Below are 17,409 nucleotides of genomic sequence, written 5' to 3' on the forward strand. Positions count from 1 at the left end.
GAAGGCGCGTCCCCGCGGCCGCCCCCGCGCGCCGGGCGCCGCGACCCTGCAGCCCGCCGGATCTGCGGCGATGCTCCGGGCGCGCGGAAGGCGGGATGAAGCCGGTTGCCTCTTCTTCCAAGGCGCCTTACCAGCGGGAAGGGAAAAGGAAAAGAAACGGGCGTGGGAGGAAGGGGATGAAATAAGTCGGGGTCCGGGAGTCAAAAAGACATCACATCTGGGATCGCCAGTCCTGTCGAGTCCGGCATCGTGTCCCGGGGGGCCGAGGCACACGGGCCGTCTCTGAGCGTGTAGGTGGCACCTCGAGCTGATTCTTCGGAATGGTCATCGCGTAGGAGCCATCTTGCAGGAAGAAGGGCCAGCCAGATGGCAGCAGGTTCTGCAGGTCTCGGCGCACCGGGTGCCCCCGATAGAAAGGGCTGGGAAGCAGAGGAGCTTGTATTTGCTGCTGCGGCCTGTTCTCTTTATGCTATTAAAAGAAAGAAGTACAACTCAACTAAATAAAGTTAGATCACGTGCCTTCTTTTAAATATTTTCTAACAGCCATTGCATTCCCAATTTCAGTTTGTTTGGACTAGCCATCACGGAATGTTACCTCTGGGCAAAAACGTCTGGCCGCTTTTGCTCGTATTTGCCTGCAGAGGTGGCTCTTCTCGCCACCCTCTTACCCCTCCCTTACCCCTGCCCCTACAGTCTGAGGACTTCATAAGGAAGGATACTTCCTTCCCATCTTCTTACACCGAACATTGCAAGTAGAAAGCTCACCCCAAGTAATAAGGATCTTGTGCTGCTCCTGAGCTATGAATTAATCCTCAAAAGGGGGAGTAGGCGGTAATTGTTAGGTTACCTTTGAGTAGAAGGGATAGTATTGGGAGGGAGCAGTGTGTGTGTGTGTGTTCACCCTTATCTTAACCAAAAACCGCTTGGAAACTTTCTCAGACCAGAGACTGAGAACCAAATAGTAGTCCTCTACTTGGGGAGAGAATATGTATTTGGACTTTTTTTTTTTTTTTTTAACAAGTTTTAGCTTTCTTCATGAATGACAAGTTGTTAAATAGTAACTTCTTCATAAGTACATTGCCCCCTATTTCAAACAAAAGATACCTCCTACAAAGCTAATTAACATTTTATGTTAGGAAGGGGAAGGGTTAAAAAACAGAGAAGAAAGTCGTATCGTAAAACATGAAATTCTTTCAACACATTGTTCGGTTACATTTGCACTTCTTCCTGTGTAATTAACAGCTTCATAGTGAGGTGTTGTCACACCTTATTTTCTTTATAATACACCATGAACAAGAAACTAAACATTTGAAGACATAGAAAAAAATTCTAGTAGATTCTGGCCTCCCTGGGAAAAGTGAAGGAAACAAAGATGGACCTATGACTTGCCTCTTTCAAGATATTTTCTTGGATCCTGGGAAAAACGTCTAGCTTTCACCTTGTTTCACCTGGCCTTTAAATCCTTACTGATAAAACTCAGTTCTCACCTGGCCCTTTCACACTTCTGTTCTCACTGAGCGTGTAGTGGAGACATCTAAGGTTTTTGGGGGGTAGGTGGTCATGAATTTAGCATCCTCTAATGTTCCACGTCCAGTATTAGGCATTTGACTGGGGAAATTTTGCCGGAAGTTGCCCCCTGTGTCAGAGTCTTGGACCTGGGATTTATTTGTCCCTCCATCAGCAACAGTGCCAGATTCAGTGGGGCAGCAAAGAATAGGCTCTTAGTCTCTCCTCGGTCCCTTTAGAATCTTTCACCAGTGGATGCTTTTGTTTCCCAGCCATCACAGATATGCCTCAGACTGGTATTTTCTTGCTTTTTAAAAACAGACCAAAAAAAAAAAAAAAATCACGTGCATTAGAAAGGCAATTCACGGACAGTAATATTATCGGAGCAGATCTTGGGCAGGTAATCTGGGGTGTCAGCTTGACAGTACTGGGCACTGATCCTGTAAGCTTTCTGGCCCCTGACATAAGGTCATTTAGAATTGAAAGCCTCTTAAAGATCAAGTCATTTGAATAACTCACAAAGTAAGTTTTCTGTTAAGCTAGAAATGCAAAGTCAAAGCAAGATAAACTTTATTTACAAAAGACCTAAAATTATTTTTAAGCTTCATGAAAATATTGCTTGTCTATAACTGGAGGTATACTTTTATAGTTATCCACTGATTAATGAATAATAAAGAGTGGCCTTTGTGGCACCATGATTCACTTCAAACACATCATGATCTGTTTTACAAAAGCCTAAAGTAATGGTCAAACACAGAGTTAGGCTATTGCTTCAAGAATTTTTATGGAAGGTATACCTTTTGACCTAGAATGGAAAAAAATCAAAGTACAAGATGTTTGTCACAGTGTTGCTTTGAAAAATAAATTGAAAAACAATGTATAATGTTAGGAGTAGCTAACATTTATTGAAAGTTTATTACATGTTGTAAGTGTTCTTTGTGGATTATAATCTATTTTAATACTCTTTTACAGCTAAGGCTCAGAGTAAATTTTGGTACATGGGTAGAATGAAATACCATAGAGCTATTACAATTTTAGATGTAGAGCTTTCTTTAGAGACACTGAACATGTAATTTTACACTGGATTTTTAAAAAACAGTTTCTGAAACAGTGTGAATCCATTTTTGTAAAATTGTATATAAGTATCTATTTTTTGAATGGAGATGTTTAGAAGGATGTTTACCAAAATGTTAACATTGTAAGATCTTGAATGGTTATTATTTGTTATTGTACTGTTCCGTATGGTTTGGGTTTTTTTAAGTGAATGCATGTCAATTTAATAATTAATGATATATTCTAATTTCTCAGGCCCCATTTTACAAAATGATTTCCACCAATTTTATGAACTGATGAAATGAAAATGTTAAGTAAATACTACAATTAGCATCTTTAAAATAAGGATGACATATTGACTTTTTGTTTTTTAATCTTTTGAATTTAGGAAACCTATGCTATTACTTCACTACCACTTAAAAATTGTTTATCTCTATTTTTTAGTCCCTCCAATACTTCTAAATCAACTTTGTTTCTTTTTTGTTTTTTTAATAAGCAAAACTGAAATATCTTGCTTTCATTAAAGCATAGGGGGCAATTTAAATGAGTTTAAAGTAGCACAGTTCTTAAAATGATTCTATTTAATTCAGGCTGAGCACTTCATGTAGGCAAAACTTTCACTTATTTCAGTCACCTATTTCAGTGTTTTCCAAACATCTTAGGAAATCACCTGAGATACTTTTTATAAAAATAAGAATTCTGGTTCCCACACCAGAGCTACTGAATCAGGCTTATGGGGGGATGTTTCTGCTCCACATCTCAGCTGGTTGAAGTTTCCTCCCTCTGTCCCCGCTGTTCAGTTTTTAATCTCTCCTTTTCAAAATACCCAGCTCCAAGAAGTTATGTTTCCAGACTCAATGTTCATCAATCACCCCAAAATTTATTTTTCAAATTTTAGAGCCTGCTTTTACATTGGAACTTGTAGATTCTTTAAAATGCAACGTTGGTCTCCCCTTGAACATCATCTGACAGCAAAAGGATTAAACAACTGTGGATTGTTCCATTATCCCTGCAGGGAACATGAGAACTTCAAGGAATTATATATCACAGGAAAGAAACCACATTTAATGGGACTGAAAGATGTGAAGGTTAGAAGGTTAGAAAGTTGACTTTACGGTTTATGTCCCCAGGGCATGAACTAATCAAAATAGCTATGGAAGCTCACGGTAAAACAGGGAGTACTCTTTTGTTCCTCATCTGTCTCCTGTTTTGCCTTTAGGAAACCTCTCTTCCCTCTTTCCTGTGAACAGATGAAACAGTCAGATTGCTTGCAGGTAAGCAACTGAAACTTGCTTTCTAAGAGAAGTTCATTAGAATAAAATATTTTTTATTTTTAGTGCATTTTATGTGGCTTATGGAAGGTTAGGTGTTAGTCCATGATATAATTTTTGCTCAGCAGAAAGTGAAATTATTTTTAAGCTATTCAGTCTTTTGACTGTCCTCCTCTTTATTATCAATCGTTAATACTGTGCTTCTAAAAATCAAAAGATGATTATTAAACTTATTAGTAGACAGGTGAAGAGATGAAAGTTCAAAGAATGTTAACATTTTTGTGTCAAGTAAGTGAGTGAGTGTGCAAAAAAGTATAAGAGAAACAGATCACAAGAGAGAAAAAGTTTCTTTTTTTTTTTTTTTTAAAGAGCAGTATGGTACTTTATGCCCCGAACTAATTACCACTAATGCTTTGTATAAAAATGGATACAAAAAAGCAACAGTTCCATGCTTTGAACTAATTTCATCTCGGAATGTATGGGATATGGAACACACAGTCTTCACAAAGGAAGCCATTTTCACAGTCTTTAATATTTTTTTCAAATGTTTTGGCATTGCAGTGGAAGTAACTTTATTAATATGTAGAAATTTAAAACTATTATTTCCCTAATGCATATTTCTTGTAACTACATCTGCTTCAGAGATGCCTTTATGTATGTGCTTCCCAAAGACTTCTTTGTAACTTGAAAACATAAATATCAGAAAACAGATTAGGCAACTTCATCACAATTTTCAATTATGCTTTTGAACTTCATCACAATTTTCAATTATGCTTTTTAGTCTTGACTGAACAAAATACACTTTAATGGGTATTGTGCTCCATCTACATTATAAGGATATTCTTTTGGCTGGATCTTTAATCTTCTTTTTAAAAAGCTTGTGGCTGGCCTTTGCAAAAAATGCCTGGCACCAAGAAGTGACCAGGATTCATATTCAGTGTTTTCAAAATCACTGCAAAATTTAAATTTTTTATTTCATTTTCAGTTTTCATTTACTTTCGATTTTTTTTTTTTGCAAAAACAAAGAATTTAAACCCATGCTCAAACTAGTTTTCTAGTGAACCTGAATGTCAGAACTTCAAATCAAAGAAAAGAAGATAATTGAAAAAAAAAACCCTGCAGTCACAAGTTTCTTAAAAAACCTTATAGAAGTGTCCTGACAAAATGATGTCTTGTTTCTGGTGAAATGGATCCTTCCTTTATCTGACATCAAGTGACTAAACTATTGTTTTTCTCAGAAAGACTCTTGGCTAGGATTTCAACTTGCCTTTATATTTACTTAGTAAAAGGTGTCTGTGACTTCACTTTCACAGAAAGAATAAAAGCAGAGGAAAGAATCTACGTCTTCCAAAGGCTAAAGGACAGAGTATTGAAATGGCCTGGAAAGTGTTCAGCATTAACAGCATCAAGTCAAATGTTCACCTGGGGTGCAACTGGGAAGAAACAAAAGAAAAATCAACGTGCAGTCAAAGAGCCGCTTCACTTTTCTAGAAAGTGACCCTTCACAGAGCTCCAAGGGAGCCTTCTCCCTTAGCAACAGCCCTGAAGTTCCAGAAACCATTCTAAACCCTGATGGTCAGCTTCAGCGTCTGTCTGGTCATCAGACTTATTGCCGAGTCTTCATCCCAGGGAGATGCATGTGGCGGTCGTGGCAGCAGACGTGATTTTGCTCTTAAGCATGGGGTGGACCTCAGACTCTCTCTGCTCACCCACTGTGTTTTACAGAGCCTGCTGGATCCGACGCTTCCCAGGTCTCCTAGTTGACCTGGAGGAGTCTCAGAAGCTGGGGGCCCAGTTCTTGAAGTATTATTCCGAAAGCACCGGTCAGAAGTGCAGTCAGAGCTGCTGTCTTAGGAAGGATGGTAAGTGTCGATGATAGACCTGAGCAAAGATCAGGGGAAACTTCCAAAATGAGGACCTAAGAAAGGACCCTTAGGCAGAGGGTGCAGTGAACAGTTGACGAGAACTAGAGAAGATGCCCTGGGGTGAGGGAGTGGGCAGAGACGGAGAGACACTGAGACTGATTTGGCAGCTGGGGCCAGTGCAGACTCCATTTACAAATCTAGTAACGACCCGGGAGGCTATGAACCTACAGGTAACAGGGAACCTCTTCTCTTCACTAAAGTGCTAAATGAAAATACTGCCTTGAGGGCTGGCTAACAATATTTCTATAGCCCAGAATATAGCATATATGATTTCAAAAATATTTCCTTTTCAAGGTTCTTTTGGTGATATTGGTATCGCATCACACTTTTGAAATGTGCTTGCTTGGGTTGACCAAGTGTGGGGATGTATTGAACAGGAATTTAGATTGTGGTTCATGTTTTGAAAGAAATAGGGAAATATATGTCAACTAGAAAAAGAGGAAAAGAAAGGAAAGGAGGGGGAGAGAGAGAGAGAAAGAAAGAGAGAGAGAGAAAGTTAGTTTTCAAAATATTCTAACAGAATTTTTTTTTTTTTTTTGGTCTGAAATCTGGATTCAGGGTTAAAAATCATTCATATAATATAATCAAGGCCTGTAATTAGGAAAACATTTCATTGTTGCAGAATTTCAAGTTACATTTGATTAAAGACTTCATTTATTTTTCATTTTTCCAAGATTTGAAAGCTACTTGGAAAGAAACAACAAAAGCAACACAGTACTTTAAAATAATTCTCTTCTTGTTCCACACTTTCTTCCCGTGTTTTCTTACCGACATTAATTGTCAATGCCTCCTACCCAATTATCCATGTAAGATTTCTGGGATGCAAATTAGAGCTCCTTGGAAAATCTAAACCGACTGTCAAGAGACCACAGTGTGAGACGTTGTCACAGGCTTAGCCCTCAAAAGTTAATCAGGCACAGAAGAGAGCAATTAATTTATTAAAGGGAAATTTTGGAAAAGGTAGCAAATCTAGATATTCTGCTTTCAGATGCTTATAACCCCAGAAGCCTTCACTGAGAGGAGATGAGGGAGGGTTGATACCTTTTCAGCATTTTCCCCGTGGCATGAATTTACCTGACTCTCCACACCAGGGAAGCTGTGGCCTCTGGACTTCCGGGGATACTAAAAGCATCCAGTAGAATTCCAGGATTTCAGAGCCTCTGTGGCTTCCAAGTTGTGGCTTTCTGTCTCCAGAAGAAGAAAAGGCATGAACACACATCCCAGTTTTTACCTAGAAGCCGGAACTTTAAAATGCACAATCCTACAATAGCTAACCTACTCAGAGCTGGGACTCTGAAATATGCATGAAGAATGTAAAAGATCTTGAAAAACTGCTCCCTACAGCATCCACTACTTTCTTATCAGAAATTTAGATGTCTAAATTTGAATATTCTTTGTTCCTCTTCCTTAAACTTTACAGCACAGTCCTCAGGGAATGTATTTGTAATCTATAATGTATTAGCAATGTATTATTAATTGACTTTTGTCCTATTCTTTCTCCTTCTGGAAAAATACAGTGTGTAGAAACACGGGGTGTCCCAGAAGTAATAGGGGAGACGTAACCCCCGCAGTTAACCTTACACAGAAGCAGAGCAGGTTCTGCCAGCAATTCCACAGCAGCTGTAGGCACACTCGGAGGTCTGGTAATCGTACACTCTCCCTCCGTAATCTCATTTTATTAAAGAAGCTGATACCTTTGGGCCAATGAATATTTCCCATCACATGGTTCCTACTACACTACAGCAGGAGGAAAATCTGTGCTGCACTTAAAGGAGGACAGACTGAAGATTTGCATTCAACAAATCTGACCTTCCAGAAATAACACGGTATCGTTTATGGAGCAAATCTACTTAGAAAAGGGGAGCCAGCAAGAGCAAGTGATGAGCCCCTCCCCACTAGAATCCCAAATGCTAACCACCTTGTCTGTCTACTCCCTTCCTCTCTGAATGACACCGATTAGCTTTTCACTGGACGTGGCTTTGCAGCATGGGGCTAGCACACACCTGCAGTCGGGGTCAAGGTAATGTTCACCCAGCCTGCTGCCTTTATGCCACCTGGGCCTCTCCCAACAACACGGGTCATTACTGTTTTTGCCCTTCCTATGACTCCCCCTTCTGTTACAGGCTTTGTCTATTCTTTTCCTCTTTCTCTCTCTGGTGAACTTCAGTGCCTTAGTATTCTGAGAGGGTATTGCATCTAGAAATCTGATCTATATAAATCCCCAGAGGTTTTTGTAGCCAATTGGATTTTCCTGAACATAAAATACTGGGACTGGGAAATGATTCCGGGTAATCTGTGTAGCATGGGATGTGTGAAAGATTACTGAGAATATTGGTAGCTATTTTCTTCTGAAGAGGCATTTTCCTATATTCACAGAAGCATTTGCGATAGTTCATAATGTTCTGTAAGATGTCTGAACATAGCCCTGCAACGTACTGTTAATCCAGTGTTCTTGAAAGAAATGTAAGCTACTCAGAGCTCATCAAGCTGCAGAAATCAAGACCATCTGCAGATGTACTTTGCCTGCTTCCTTTTCAGTTTCCTGTAACTTGGCTGTCTTCTTCCACGATCCTATTCATGACGATGTCAACTGCCTCCATATTCACTGCCCAACCCTGGAGAGCTGCATATTGGAGCCCGGAACCAGCGCCATTTTATACAACATAACAGACGGTAATGATTTATGTCCTTTGTATGTATTTTGAAGAATGTCAGTAATATTTTAGTAGAGGCATATAACCTAGAAATTGGTTGGCAGTAGCCATGTATGAATCTAAATCATTATTTCCCAGTGAACTCTGTTTGGAAAAGTTTGGGGCTTCCAGGGCAGAAAACTAAAAGGAAATTCCCATTAATTTGGCATGTTCAGCAAGGATGAGTTCATCCCAGATAACAAATCATAAGTGACTGAACAAGAGCATTGTATTTCATTTATTCCAAGAGCCTTCAGCAAGAACCAAAATAGGTATTTCTACTATAGTGGTTAAGGATATCACTAGGAAATAAAGAAAATGCTAAATGTCAGTTTTGAGGTTCGCTGATGCTGTATACAAGGATTCTACAAGATGGATGTCAGGGATGGGGAAATGCACTTACTGCCACACATTAGCATAGCATTGGTCCCAAGATAACGACTACATTTTCCTTTAGAAAAATACATATTTAAGTGTCCTTTCCCGTGTATATAATCTCAGGGTACAAATCAGTAAACATCAAAGAATAGATTTTTGCCAACACGATACAAAGGAGGTAAATTTCTTGATCAATCTGTACTTATTGAACACATAATGCCCCATGCTGTGCTCCACACTGCAGGAGATTACAGCCATGTCTCTGCCCTCGAGCTCCTTCTAATCTGGTTGATGCAACAAGTCTTACAATTAGTGTAAGACATACAATTAAATACAAAAATGTGTGATACTGCCTCAAGTACAAAGGCTCAAAAGAAGGGGAGACGAAAGAAAGCTCAGTTATTCAGAGGAGGCTTCATGGAAGAGGCCAGGTAGAGGCAAGATAAGGAGCTCCGTATCACACCCCGGGAAAGCACAAACACCGGTGTGGCCCAATAGGGGCACGTTTGGGGCTGCAATGGAAATATGGGTAGGGTAGGGCAGGCCAGGTAACAAAAGGACAGAGGAGAGCTTTGGTGTGACTTTGTCAGAAATATGGAACCAACAAAGGTATTTCATGAGAAAACACTATCATTAAAGTGATGTCTGGTTATCTTAGTCCAGGAAAATTATACGTAGGATGCAGATTAGAAAATGCAGTCAGGATAATGTTATATCTGGACAAGGTGACTGTAGTTGCAACGAAGAGGAGGGATGGTTGCTAGCGTATTGGGAAGGGCTTGGATAGCACTTAGTTACATTTTGGATAAAGAAGAAGAGAACTGAGGAGTCAAAAATCCCGTTGCAGTGCAGAGTCCAGCATGGGTGATAGAAGAATGATGATGCCGCTGAAAAAGACAAAGAGGCAGACCAGATGATGGTTTTGAGAATGCCAGCGGTGATGTGAGATGTTTAGGTGGGAACCTCCAGTAGAGCACAGGAGAAATGAGATCAGAGCTCAAGAAAGAGGAAAAAATTGGGGATGTGGATTTCAGGGCCATCAATGTAGTGGTGACAGTTGATGAGGATAATCTCTTGGTGGCCGGGGGTGGGAGGGTGGTTGGTATGGGATGATGAGAAATACAGCAGAAAACCAAGGACTAAAGACTAAAGATTATAGGACAATCAGTGAGGACCAAGGAGAGAACCAGCAAAGGAAGGGAAAAACGAGAGGCAGGCAGCCTGAGATAAAGTGCCAAAGGAATTTGGGGTCCAGGGAGTCACGGGAGAAGAATGCAAGGAGAGGTGGCCATCAGTATCAAGAACAAGAGAGAAGCCAAAGCAATGAGATACAGTGACCAGGAAACAGGGAAAGTACTGATCACCCCAGAAGCAGAATTGGCAGAATAGTCAGGATGGAAACAAAATGACAGAAGGCACAAAACAAAGTCAGAAAGGAAAGGAAGGGAGTAGGTGGTGGTGTGTTGAGAGAGCCAGCACGCTGGAGAGACTGAAAGGGAAACAGTGTGACAACTGTAAAGCTGTTGAGAGTTTTTGAAGCCAGAGGGAAAGGAGTTTTACAAGAAGAGAGAGAACATTGAAGGCCCTTAGGCAGTGGACCCTCAGGCACTGGGAAGGGATGAGATTTAGGGCTCTGCTAATAATTTTGAATAGTTACACTTCTCAGGCCCCATTTTGTTTGACTTTAATATGTCATACATATCAAATGGTTACTGTTTCCGCAGCTCTTGCCCAATACTGCTATTATTGCGCAAAAGCCCTGGCAGTTTTCTCCACGATGTGATGTAGCCAAGTTCATTTGCAACAGAAAGTGTCTTAGAAAGTTAAGAAAAATTCAAACGTGGCTAGTATGTTTCTAAGCCTTTCAGAAGTATGCAGTGGTGGAACTTGAAATTAGCTTAGTTCAGTAACTTACAGTGGCAAAATCCAAGACTTCTCCAAACTGTACTTTAAGGTCCTGTCTTCTAAATTAAAAATAAAATTTAAATGATGCCTTATTTATATTTCAGGTGTAGATCCAGATTTGCTGGTTTTTGAACAATCACTGCCCACATATCTAAATACCCGTTCTTCATCTAACATACGGGAGAGACTAAGGATTCTAAAAGCTATGTATTTAGATAAACAACAAACGACCATGATAAACCAAATGCTACCATCAGTAGAGTCTCCATCATCAATCACATATCAAGATTTGTTTGCAACCACAAATAATACTAGGTATTCCAAGGAATTAACCACAGGCTCTTGGGCAAGATTCATTTCTCTGAATGACTCCATTACCACAAACGTAAATATGGTGTCAGCCAGTACTGAGTTCATCAACAATTCAGATAACAAGACTATTTCTCCTTTCTTTGTGCCTATAGACACAAAACTTTCTCATATGCCTATTCCATCCCAACTTAACAGTAGCAAACAATTACTGAACAAAACCAAAGGGTACAACAGCAGAAACCGTACATCTGAGAATGAAGACACACCTGATGGGGCACCTGTGACTTCCAAGACGTGGTTGGTTCCTGTGGCCCTCTGCACCTCTGTCATCTCTCTCTGCTGTTGTGTAGTCATCCTGGCATCTGGATGCTGTCGAAAGCACCAGGGCCAGTATAAACTAGGACAGAGAAAGTCAGGATCCAAGCAAATTAAAAAATGTACCATTCTGAAGGAGCGCTCTTAATGGTAAAAGATGTGAGCATTGTAAGCTTTTAAGAGAATCATTTTCAGTTTTCTGTAAGACGAGGGCAGTTTGATTAAAAACAAATAAATAAAAAGCACAGATACCCATTCTTACCAATCTCTAAAGAATGCCAATGTTTGATAAACATAATTGCTTTTTTGATTATTTCCATTTTTGAATAGTGTACCTTTTGCTGAAGTTCCAAAATTCTGATCTCTGCAGTTATTCAGAACCACGTAAGAGATAGCTTTAAGTGCTGTACATGTATTAGCTTGTTGATTCCTTGAACTCTGTGAGATAAGTATGCTACTGTTAACTATTATACTGTTCTTATCACATTTTACAGATGAGGAAACTGAGGAAAGAGAGGCTAAGTATCTTGCCGAAAGTCACACAGCTAGTATGTAGCAAAGCCTGACTTAATAGGCAACATGGTTCAAAAGTCCATGCTCAAAATCACTGTTGGACTACAAGCCTCCATTTTCTCAATGAGTATGGAAAAAAGATACAGGGAGGAAAACACCATAACATCATATTTGGTTCCTGTCAAGGTCATATTATTGTCACATATTTTAATGAAATCTTTTAGTGGCTTGAGCAAAAAAGCACTATAAACGATTACAGTTACTAACCCATGAGCAAAAGCTTCCTGATTTTTATATAATATTTTATGTTCAATTGATTAATCTTTCTCAAGCTTAACCCATCATCTTCTTTTTCTAAAACTGACATGACTCTCAATAATTATGGCACTAAGATCTTTGAGTTTTCTGTTGACTTCTGTTGAATAAATCTTGGGAGTTTTAGTTTATGTCCCTCAGTTGTATAAATTGTTTTCCCAGGTGCAAATATTAGCTCTAGGTATTTCAAGCTCTGTCCACTTACACCAGATTCACCCCCTAAATCTTATACTCTGACTCTTAAGTGTAGAAAACTGTAATTCAAGTCTCTAATGATCTTAAACTTTAGGTCCTTAATCTCATCTCTGAAAATATTTTTTAATGTGAGAACAGACATTAAAAGACAGCCATTAAGCATAATGAATAAAGAGGAAATCCTATTATAAGATTAATAAAATAGTACTCTTCCCTCAGAATATTAACCACAAATAAAAGTCTGAATTTTTAAAATGTAATCGATTTATATTCATTTGCTATTCATAATAAGTATCATAAATGTTATCAATTTCTTCTTAATACATTAGGGAAAAAAACTCAGGCAATTTAGGGGGAGATATCAAGATTTAAATTACCTTAAAATATTTAAGTTATTCAGGAAGCTGTCTTTAAAAATTATTTGTATATACATTCTTTTAAAAGGTTATTTAATTTTCTTTCAAATATATACAAACTGTTTGAAGGTTTTCCAACTAGGGCTGCCAAAAAAAAAGTTTTTTCTTCCTTGGGATTTCTCAGAATTTTATTTGTTCCCTAAAATTGCTAATTGTTTTATAGAAATTACCATAATTTGGGAAAAACATATTTACCTTTGTAAGAAAACAAACACACTCCTTCTCTTCTTCAGCCCCTACCTTTGACCATCAGATAAACTGAGTAAACTTAGACTATAGAGGCGACCTGAACAGTCAGCCAAGACAAAAACAACTGGGCCTACAAACCATGTCCTTATTGGAAGCCAAAGGGACCAAAGAGAACTTCTGAATAGAATTTAAAACTTTAAGAAACAAAGATCACAGGGCCTAGTCAACAACTAAGGCTAAGGTTGTTACCACCATTTATGAAATAACCATGATATCGAAATTTTTCCAGCACTGAAACTAGCCAGACCTTTGGGGAAAAAAATCTGTAATAGTCCAGTATTATGACATATTTACCAATTTTGGAAAGAAAATATGCAAAGAAAAAAACTAAAGCTCCCTACAATTAAGAAAACAGGTTTGTTCTATTTCTTAGTTGCCTATGTGTTTAAGCACCTTCTGAGCTATGAAATTTAACAGTTTGAAGTCATAAGTGATTGCATATCATCAGTACAGCAAAAAGTGTCCCCTAGAATCCTCATTGTAAGGATGAATATGATGTTCATTGTATACATTAGATCAATTAGAGCTTAAGGACAAGAGTCTAAATAATGACAAAAAATGCTGTTTAATTATTGCTAACATTACAATGACAGCAACGGCTACCCTTTTGAGGCAGTTTTGTATTAATCTTACAGCTCTAAGATTTTGCCATTAGGTGTCAATGCCACAGCCTTAGAGTCTTCAGGTCTTTGCTCGGAGTTAGCCAAACTGCAAAGGTCAAAAGGGCACAGTCGGGCTTCCCTGGTGGCGCAGTGGTTGAGAATCTGCCTGCTAATGCAGGGGACACGGGTTCGAGCCCTGGTCTGGGAAGATCCCACATGCCGCGGAGCAGCTAGGCCCGTGAGCCACAATTACTGAGCCTGCGCGTCTGGAGCCTGTGCTCCGCAACAAGAGAGGCCGCGACAGTGAGAGGCCCGCGCACCGCGACGAAGAGTGGCCCCCACTTGCCACAACTAGAGAAAGCCCTCGCACAGAAACGAAGACCCAACACAGCCAAAACTTTAAAAAAAAAAAATCTTTGCCAAATAAAACATAACTCAATTAAAAAAAAAAAAAAAGGTACAGTCTTCTACAAGACCACCCTTACTTGTGACACCAACTATAAGTTCGGGGGATGGAGAGTCCCCAAACCACTCTCAGGTTCGATAATTCACTAGAGAAATTCACAGAACCCAATGAAAGCTATTATACTCACAGTTACGGTTTATTGCAGGGAAAGGATACAGATTAAAATCAGCCAAGGGAAGAAGCACCTAGGATGAAGTTCAGGAGTGTTCCGAACTCACAGGTTTTGGTGTCCTCTCCCTGTGGAAGCAGGATGCATCACTCTCCCAGTAAAAGTGTGTGACAGTATGTCCAGAGTATCGCCAACCAGGGAAACTTACCGGAGCCTCAGTGTTCTAAATTTTTATTGAGGCTCCGTCACATAGGTATGACTGACTGATCAATTACCTGGGCAGTTGATTTCAGCTGCTGGGTGGACTGATTTACCAAGAGACTCAAAGCCCCCCAACCCTAAACGCATGGTTGGTTTTCCTGGCATGCCTAGGACTATCATCAGGTGTAGCGAGCCCCACCTAAAATCCATTGTGACTGACTCCTGCCCTAACCAAAGACACTTCTTTGAGGTATGACAGATTACCTCCCAGAAGCTGACGGGAGAGGCCAGATTCTCTGTGAGCAAGGTCAGATTCTTTTACTACGAATCATTACTCCATCTGCTTCCATCTTCACTGTATTATTACTACAGGATTGAGGACCCTAATCTACCACCTCTTTACATGTTCCCAAATGACAACCTCTCCTTAGCTTCTACTGTTTTCAAATGTGTCCTTCTTCAATCCTGTTTCCACATCTGAGTTTTCCTCAACTCTCTCTAAGAAATGTAACACTTCAATACACCTATGTATGCTTTAAACCTGATCTAGAAATTCAGTTGTATCTACTTTGTTTTTTATTTGCTATTTCCATCCAGTGGAATGGATGGAACTCAAGGCCCTATTGTTGTCCTTTATAACCTACGGACTCTTGGCCTTGCTAATACTAAATCATATCTTCAATTTATATATATCTTTTGAGCAATTGTTCTGAAATTCCTTTCGGCATTTTATGTTCTCAAATTCTGTCAAGCAAAATAAGTTTTAGGCAAATAACAGCCTCCATAATTCCTTTATTTCAATTTTAAATTAATCACTTGTCGACAACTTTAAGTGGTAAGAAATGACTTACAGATACACTTAAAAGTACTGAATTGACAGCTAAATTGAATGAAATGTTTCTTAGGGCAGTTATTTTGTCATTTACTCCAATTAAATTCAGGGTCTTTATACCTCATCTCTTTCCTGAGATGTGGCAGTTCTAGCAGGGGCATCCAGAGAGATGAATACCAGCTAATCTCCATTTCCACTTTTCTGCAAGCTTGGGGTTGGAGAAATGAGCCAAAGAAAATGGAAAGCAGGATGCTAAACAGAACTGAATCAACATAAAGTGACCCCAAAATAGAGGAATGGAACAAACTTTTAGGTTAGAAAATACTGCCAAGGACCTGTTTCTAATCAGAATCAGCATGTGCAAAAAACTCACTAGGCAGACAGCAGTTATGTAGACAAAACACTGAACTTCAGTCAGGGGACTGGGTTCTGGGCCTAGCTTCCCAAATAACCAAAATCATGATGCAAAAGCAACCCGTAAGTACTAATTTGTAGGGAAAGAAATGGAGCAGGTGACAAAACAACAACATTGTATATATATGAACACTAAAGTTGTTATGGTAGAAATAAAATCCAAACACTTTAGAACCAGAAGAAATCACAGAGAGCGAATTAGTCTGATTGCCCCAGTGCATAAGTAAGAAAACTTTTGAATAATCACTGCCTTTGTACATTAGGATGAAAGGAATAATTTTAACTCTGATGTAATAAAACAATGGTTTTTTAACATCTTCAACTGTATATCAAATTAGATAATGATTACATATATATCATAAAATTAATAAATCAAGGCAATTTTTCTATATAATTCACATCAAATTTAACAGTCTCTTCACTGATTCTTTGTACTGAGAAAGGGTATTTTCATTGTCCCCCTCATTCTTAAGACTAACAACAGATTTTCTGTACTCTTCAACTTCTTTAGTACCAAGGAGCTCTTCTTTACTTAATTCCAGATTTTTCTCAGCAGCTTTAATTTGGAGAAGGGTTTCCAGGATGTTTTTTTCTGAGGAGCTGTCTTTCCATACATACTCTTCCATGTCTGCTTCAGTCTTCTTTTTCTCCCATTCTTCAGTTTTCTGAAAGGAAAAAACAAGTTGTGAATTGTGAAAATTATGACTCGAAGTCTGGTCCACACTCGGTGCGTGCGCCTTGACTGCCCTCCCGGATCTAGCACTGCTGTCCGCCGGCACCAGCAGCTTCGGGCTGCACGCTCCGTCACAGGAGCACCTCGTTACCACTCACTAATTCTACCCACAAAATTTACACTGTATCTGCCCTGCGAATTGCACTTACACAGCAATACTGCTTCCCGAAAGATGCAGAAAACTCACTCCCTGCAACTTTCCACTCCCGAAACTCTAACACATCAAACATTTCAAATTTCTGAGGTTCCAAATATGAGAGTTGAAAGGAGACTGTATTTATCTCTGTAACATGCCTCTGGGAATGACAGGGAAGACCAATCATTACAATAAATTTAAAATATAAAGTTCGTGTGATTTTTAGTCATAATGACTTGATATATTCTGGAATTTTGTCTTATTATCTTTATTTTCTGTTCCTATAATGGAAACAATGTTCATTACTACTTACTTTTTCTTACAAAAATTATTTCCATGTTATTTTAGGGAACACTGGTAGGTTTTAGATTAATACAATTCAGATTCATGATTTAAATGAAGATGTAACACTGTGAAGAAAATCAAGCAACGCAGCTGACGTGTAACATGCCCCGGTTCAGAGAAGTGCTGAAGAGCAGACACACTCTTTCCAAATTAACACATAACAATATTCTGAGCCACAGGCTATTATGGAATGATCCACTAGTCTTACAACTTTTGAAGGTGGTAAACCCTTCCAAATTATAAAGTTTTTAAAGTATTAAAAGTGAGGCAGATTTGTAAGGCTGTCAGAAATAATATTTTAACTCTGAAAACTCCTCTTGAAACAGACCACAGCTTGAGCAGACAGAGCTCCAAGGCTCCTCAGAGCCAACTGAGCACCAAGAAGGAGGCGAACAGTTTCCAGCCATGACACCCTCCCATCCCCACTCCCGCTCCAAAAGCTCACGAAAAGAGAAAAGCACTAGAAATCTGCCCCTCAAAGGATAAAGAGGAGCCCCACCAAAGGCAAACAAGCCACTGGGGATG

General features: G+C 39.3%; 2 protein-coding genes across 8 annotated transcripts in view; one reads left to right on the forward strand and one right to left on the reverse strand.

Moving 5' to 3' along the window:
* Positions 1–190: 190 nt before the first annotated feature.
* MANSC4 (MANSC domain containing 4) lies at positions 191–17,302 on the forward strand. 5 transcript variants are annotated; one of them, XM_007175711.2, is made up of 7 exons: positions 191–385; positions 3,575–3,647; positions 3,779–3,833; positions 5,144–5,692; positions 7,716–7,775; positions 8,294–8,428; positions 10,836–11,917. In XM_007175711.2, the coding sequence occupies exons 4-7, from the start codon at positions 5,464–5,466 to the stop codon at positions 11,504–11,506; spliced, it is 1,095 nt and encodes a 364-aa protein (XP_007175773.1). In that variant the 5' UTR covers positions 191–385; positions 3,575–3,647; positions 3,779–3,833; positions 5,144–5,463; the 3' UTR covers positions 11,507–11,917. The 5 variants fall into 5 exon arrangements, with proteins under 5 accessions (XP_007175773.1, XP_028020697.2, XP_057411952.1 ...); XM_028164896.2 differs by lacking the exon at positions 3,575–3,647 and having other exon boundaries at positions 191–505; XM_057555970.1 differs by lacking the exons at positions 191–385; positions 3,575–3,647; positions 10,836–11,917 and adding exons at positions 420–505; positions 17,211–17,302.
* The window catches only part of MRPS35 (mitochondrial ribosomal protein S35), a 52,653-nt gene continuing 50,440 nt past the window's right edge, over positions 15,197–17,409 (reverse strand). For all 3 annotated transcript variants that reach the window (XM_007175707.2, XM_007175706.2, XM_007175708.3), the window contains one exon: positions 15,197–16,335. In XM_007175707.2, coding sequence (XP_007175769.2) covers positions 16,066–16,335 — 270 coding nt within the window. In that variant the 3' untranslated portion in view covers positions 15,197–16,065. The remainder of the gene's footprint in view (positions 16,336–17,409) is intronic.

Source organism: Balaenoptera acutorostrata, chromosome 11, assembly GCF_949987535.1.
Source record: "Balaenoptera acutorostrata chromosome 11, mBalAcu1.1, whole genome shotgun sequence".
NCBI lineage: Eukaryota > Metazoa > Chordata > Mammalia > Artiodactyla > Balaenopteridae > Balaenoptera > Balaenoptera acutorostrata.

Excerpts from the sequence above, each read along its gene's own strand:
- MANSC4 (XM_028164896.2), top strand. The coding sequence starts at position 5,464 with ATGCATGTGGCGGTCGTGGCAGCAGACGTGATTTTGCTCTTAAGCATG. Across the intron at positions 5,693-7,715 it reads CTGCTGTCTTAGGAAGGATG|CTTTTCACTGGACGTGGCTT; the intron begins GTAAGTGTCGAT and ends GACACCGATTAG. Across the intron at positions 7,776-8,293 it reads CACCTGCAGTCGGGGTCAAG|TTTCCTGTAACTTGGCTGTC; the intron begins GTAATGTTCACC and ends CTTCCTTTTCAG.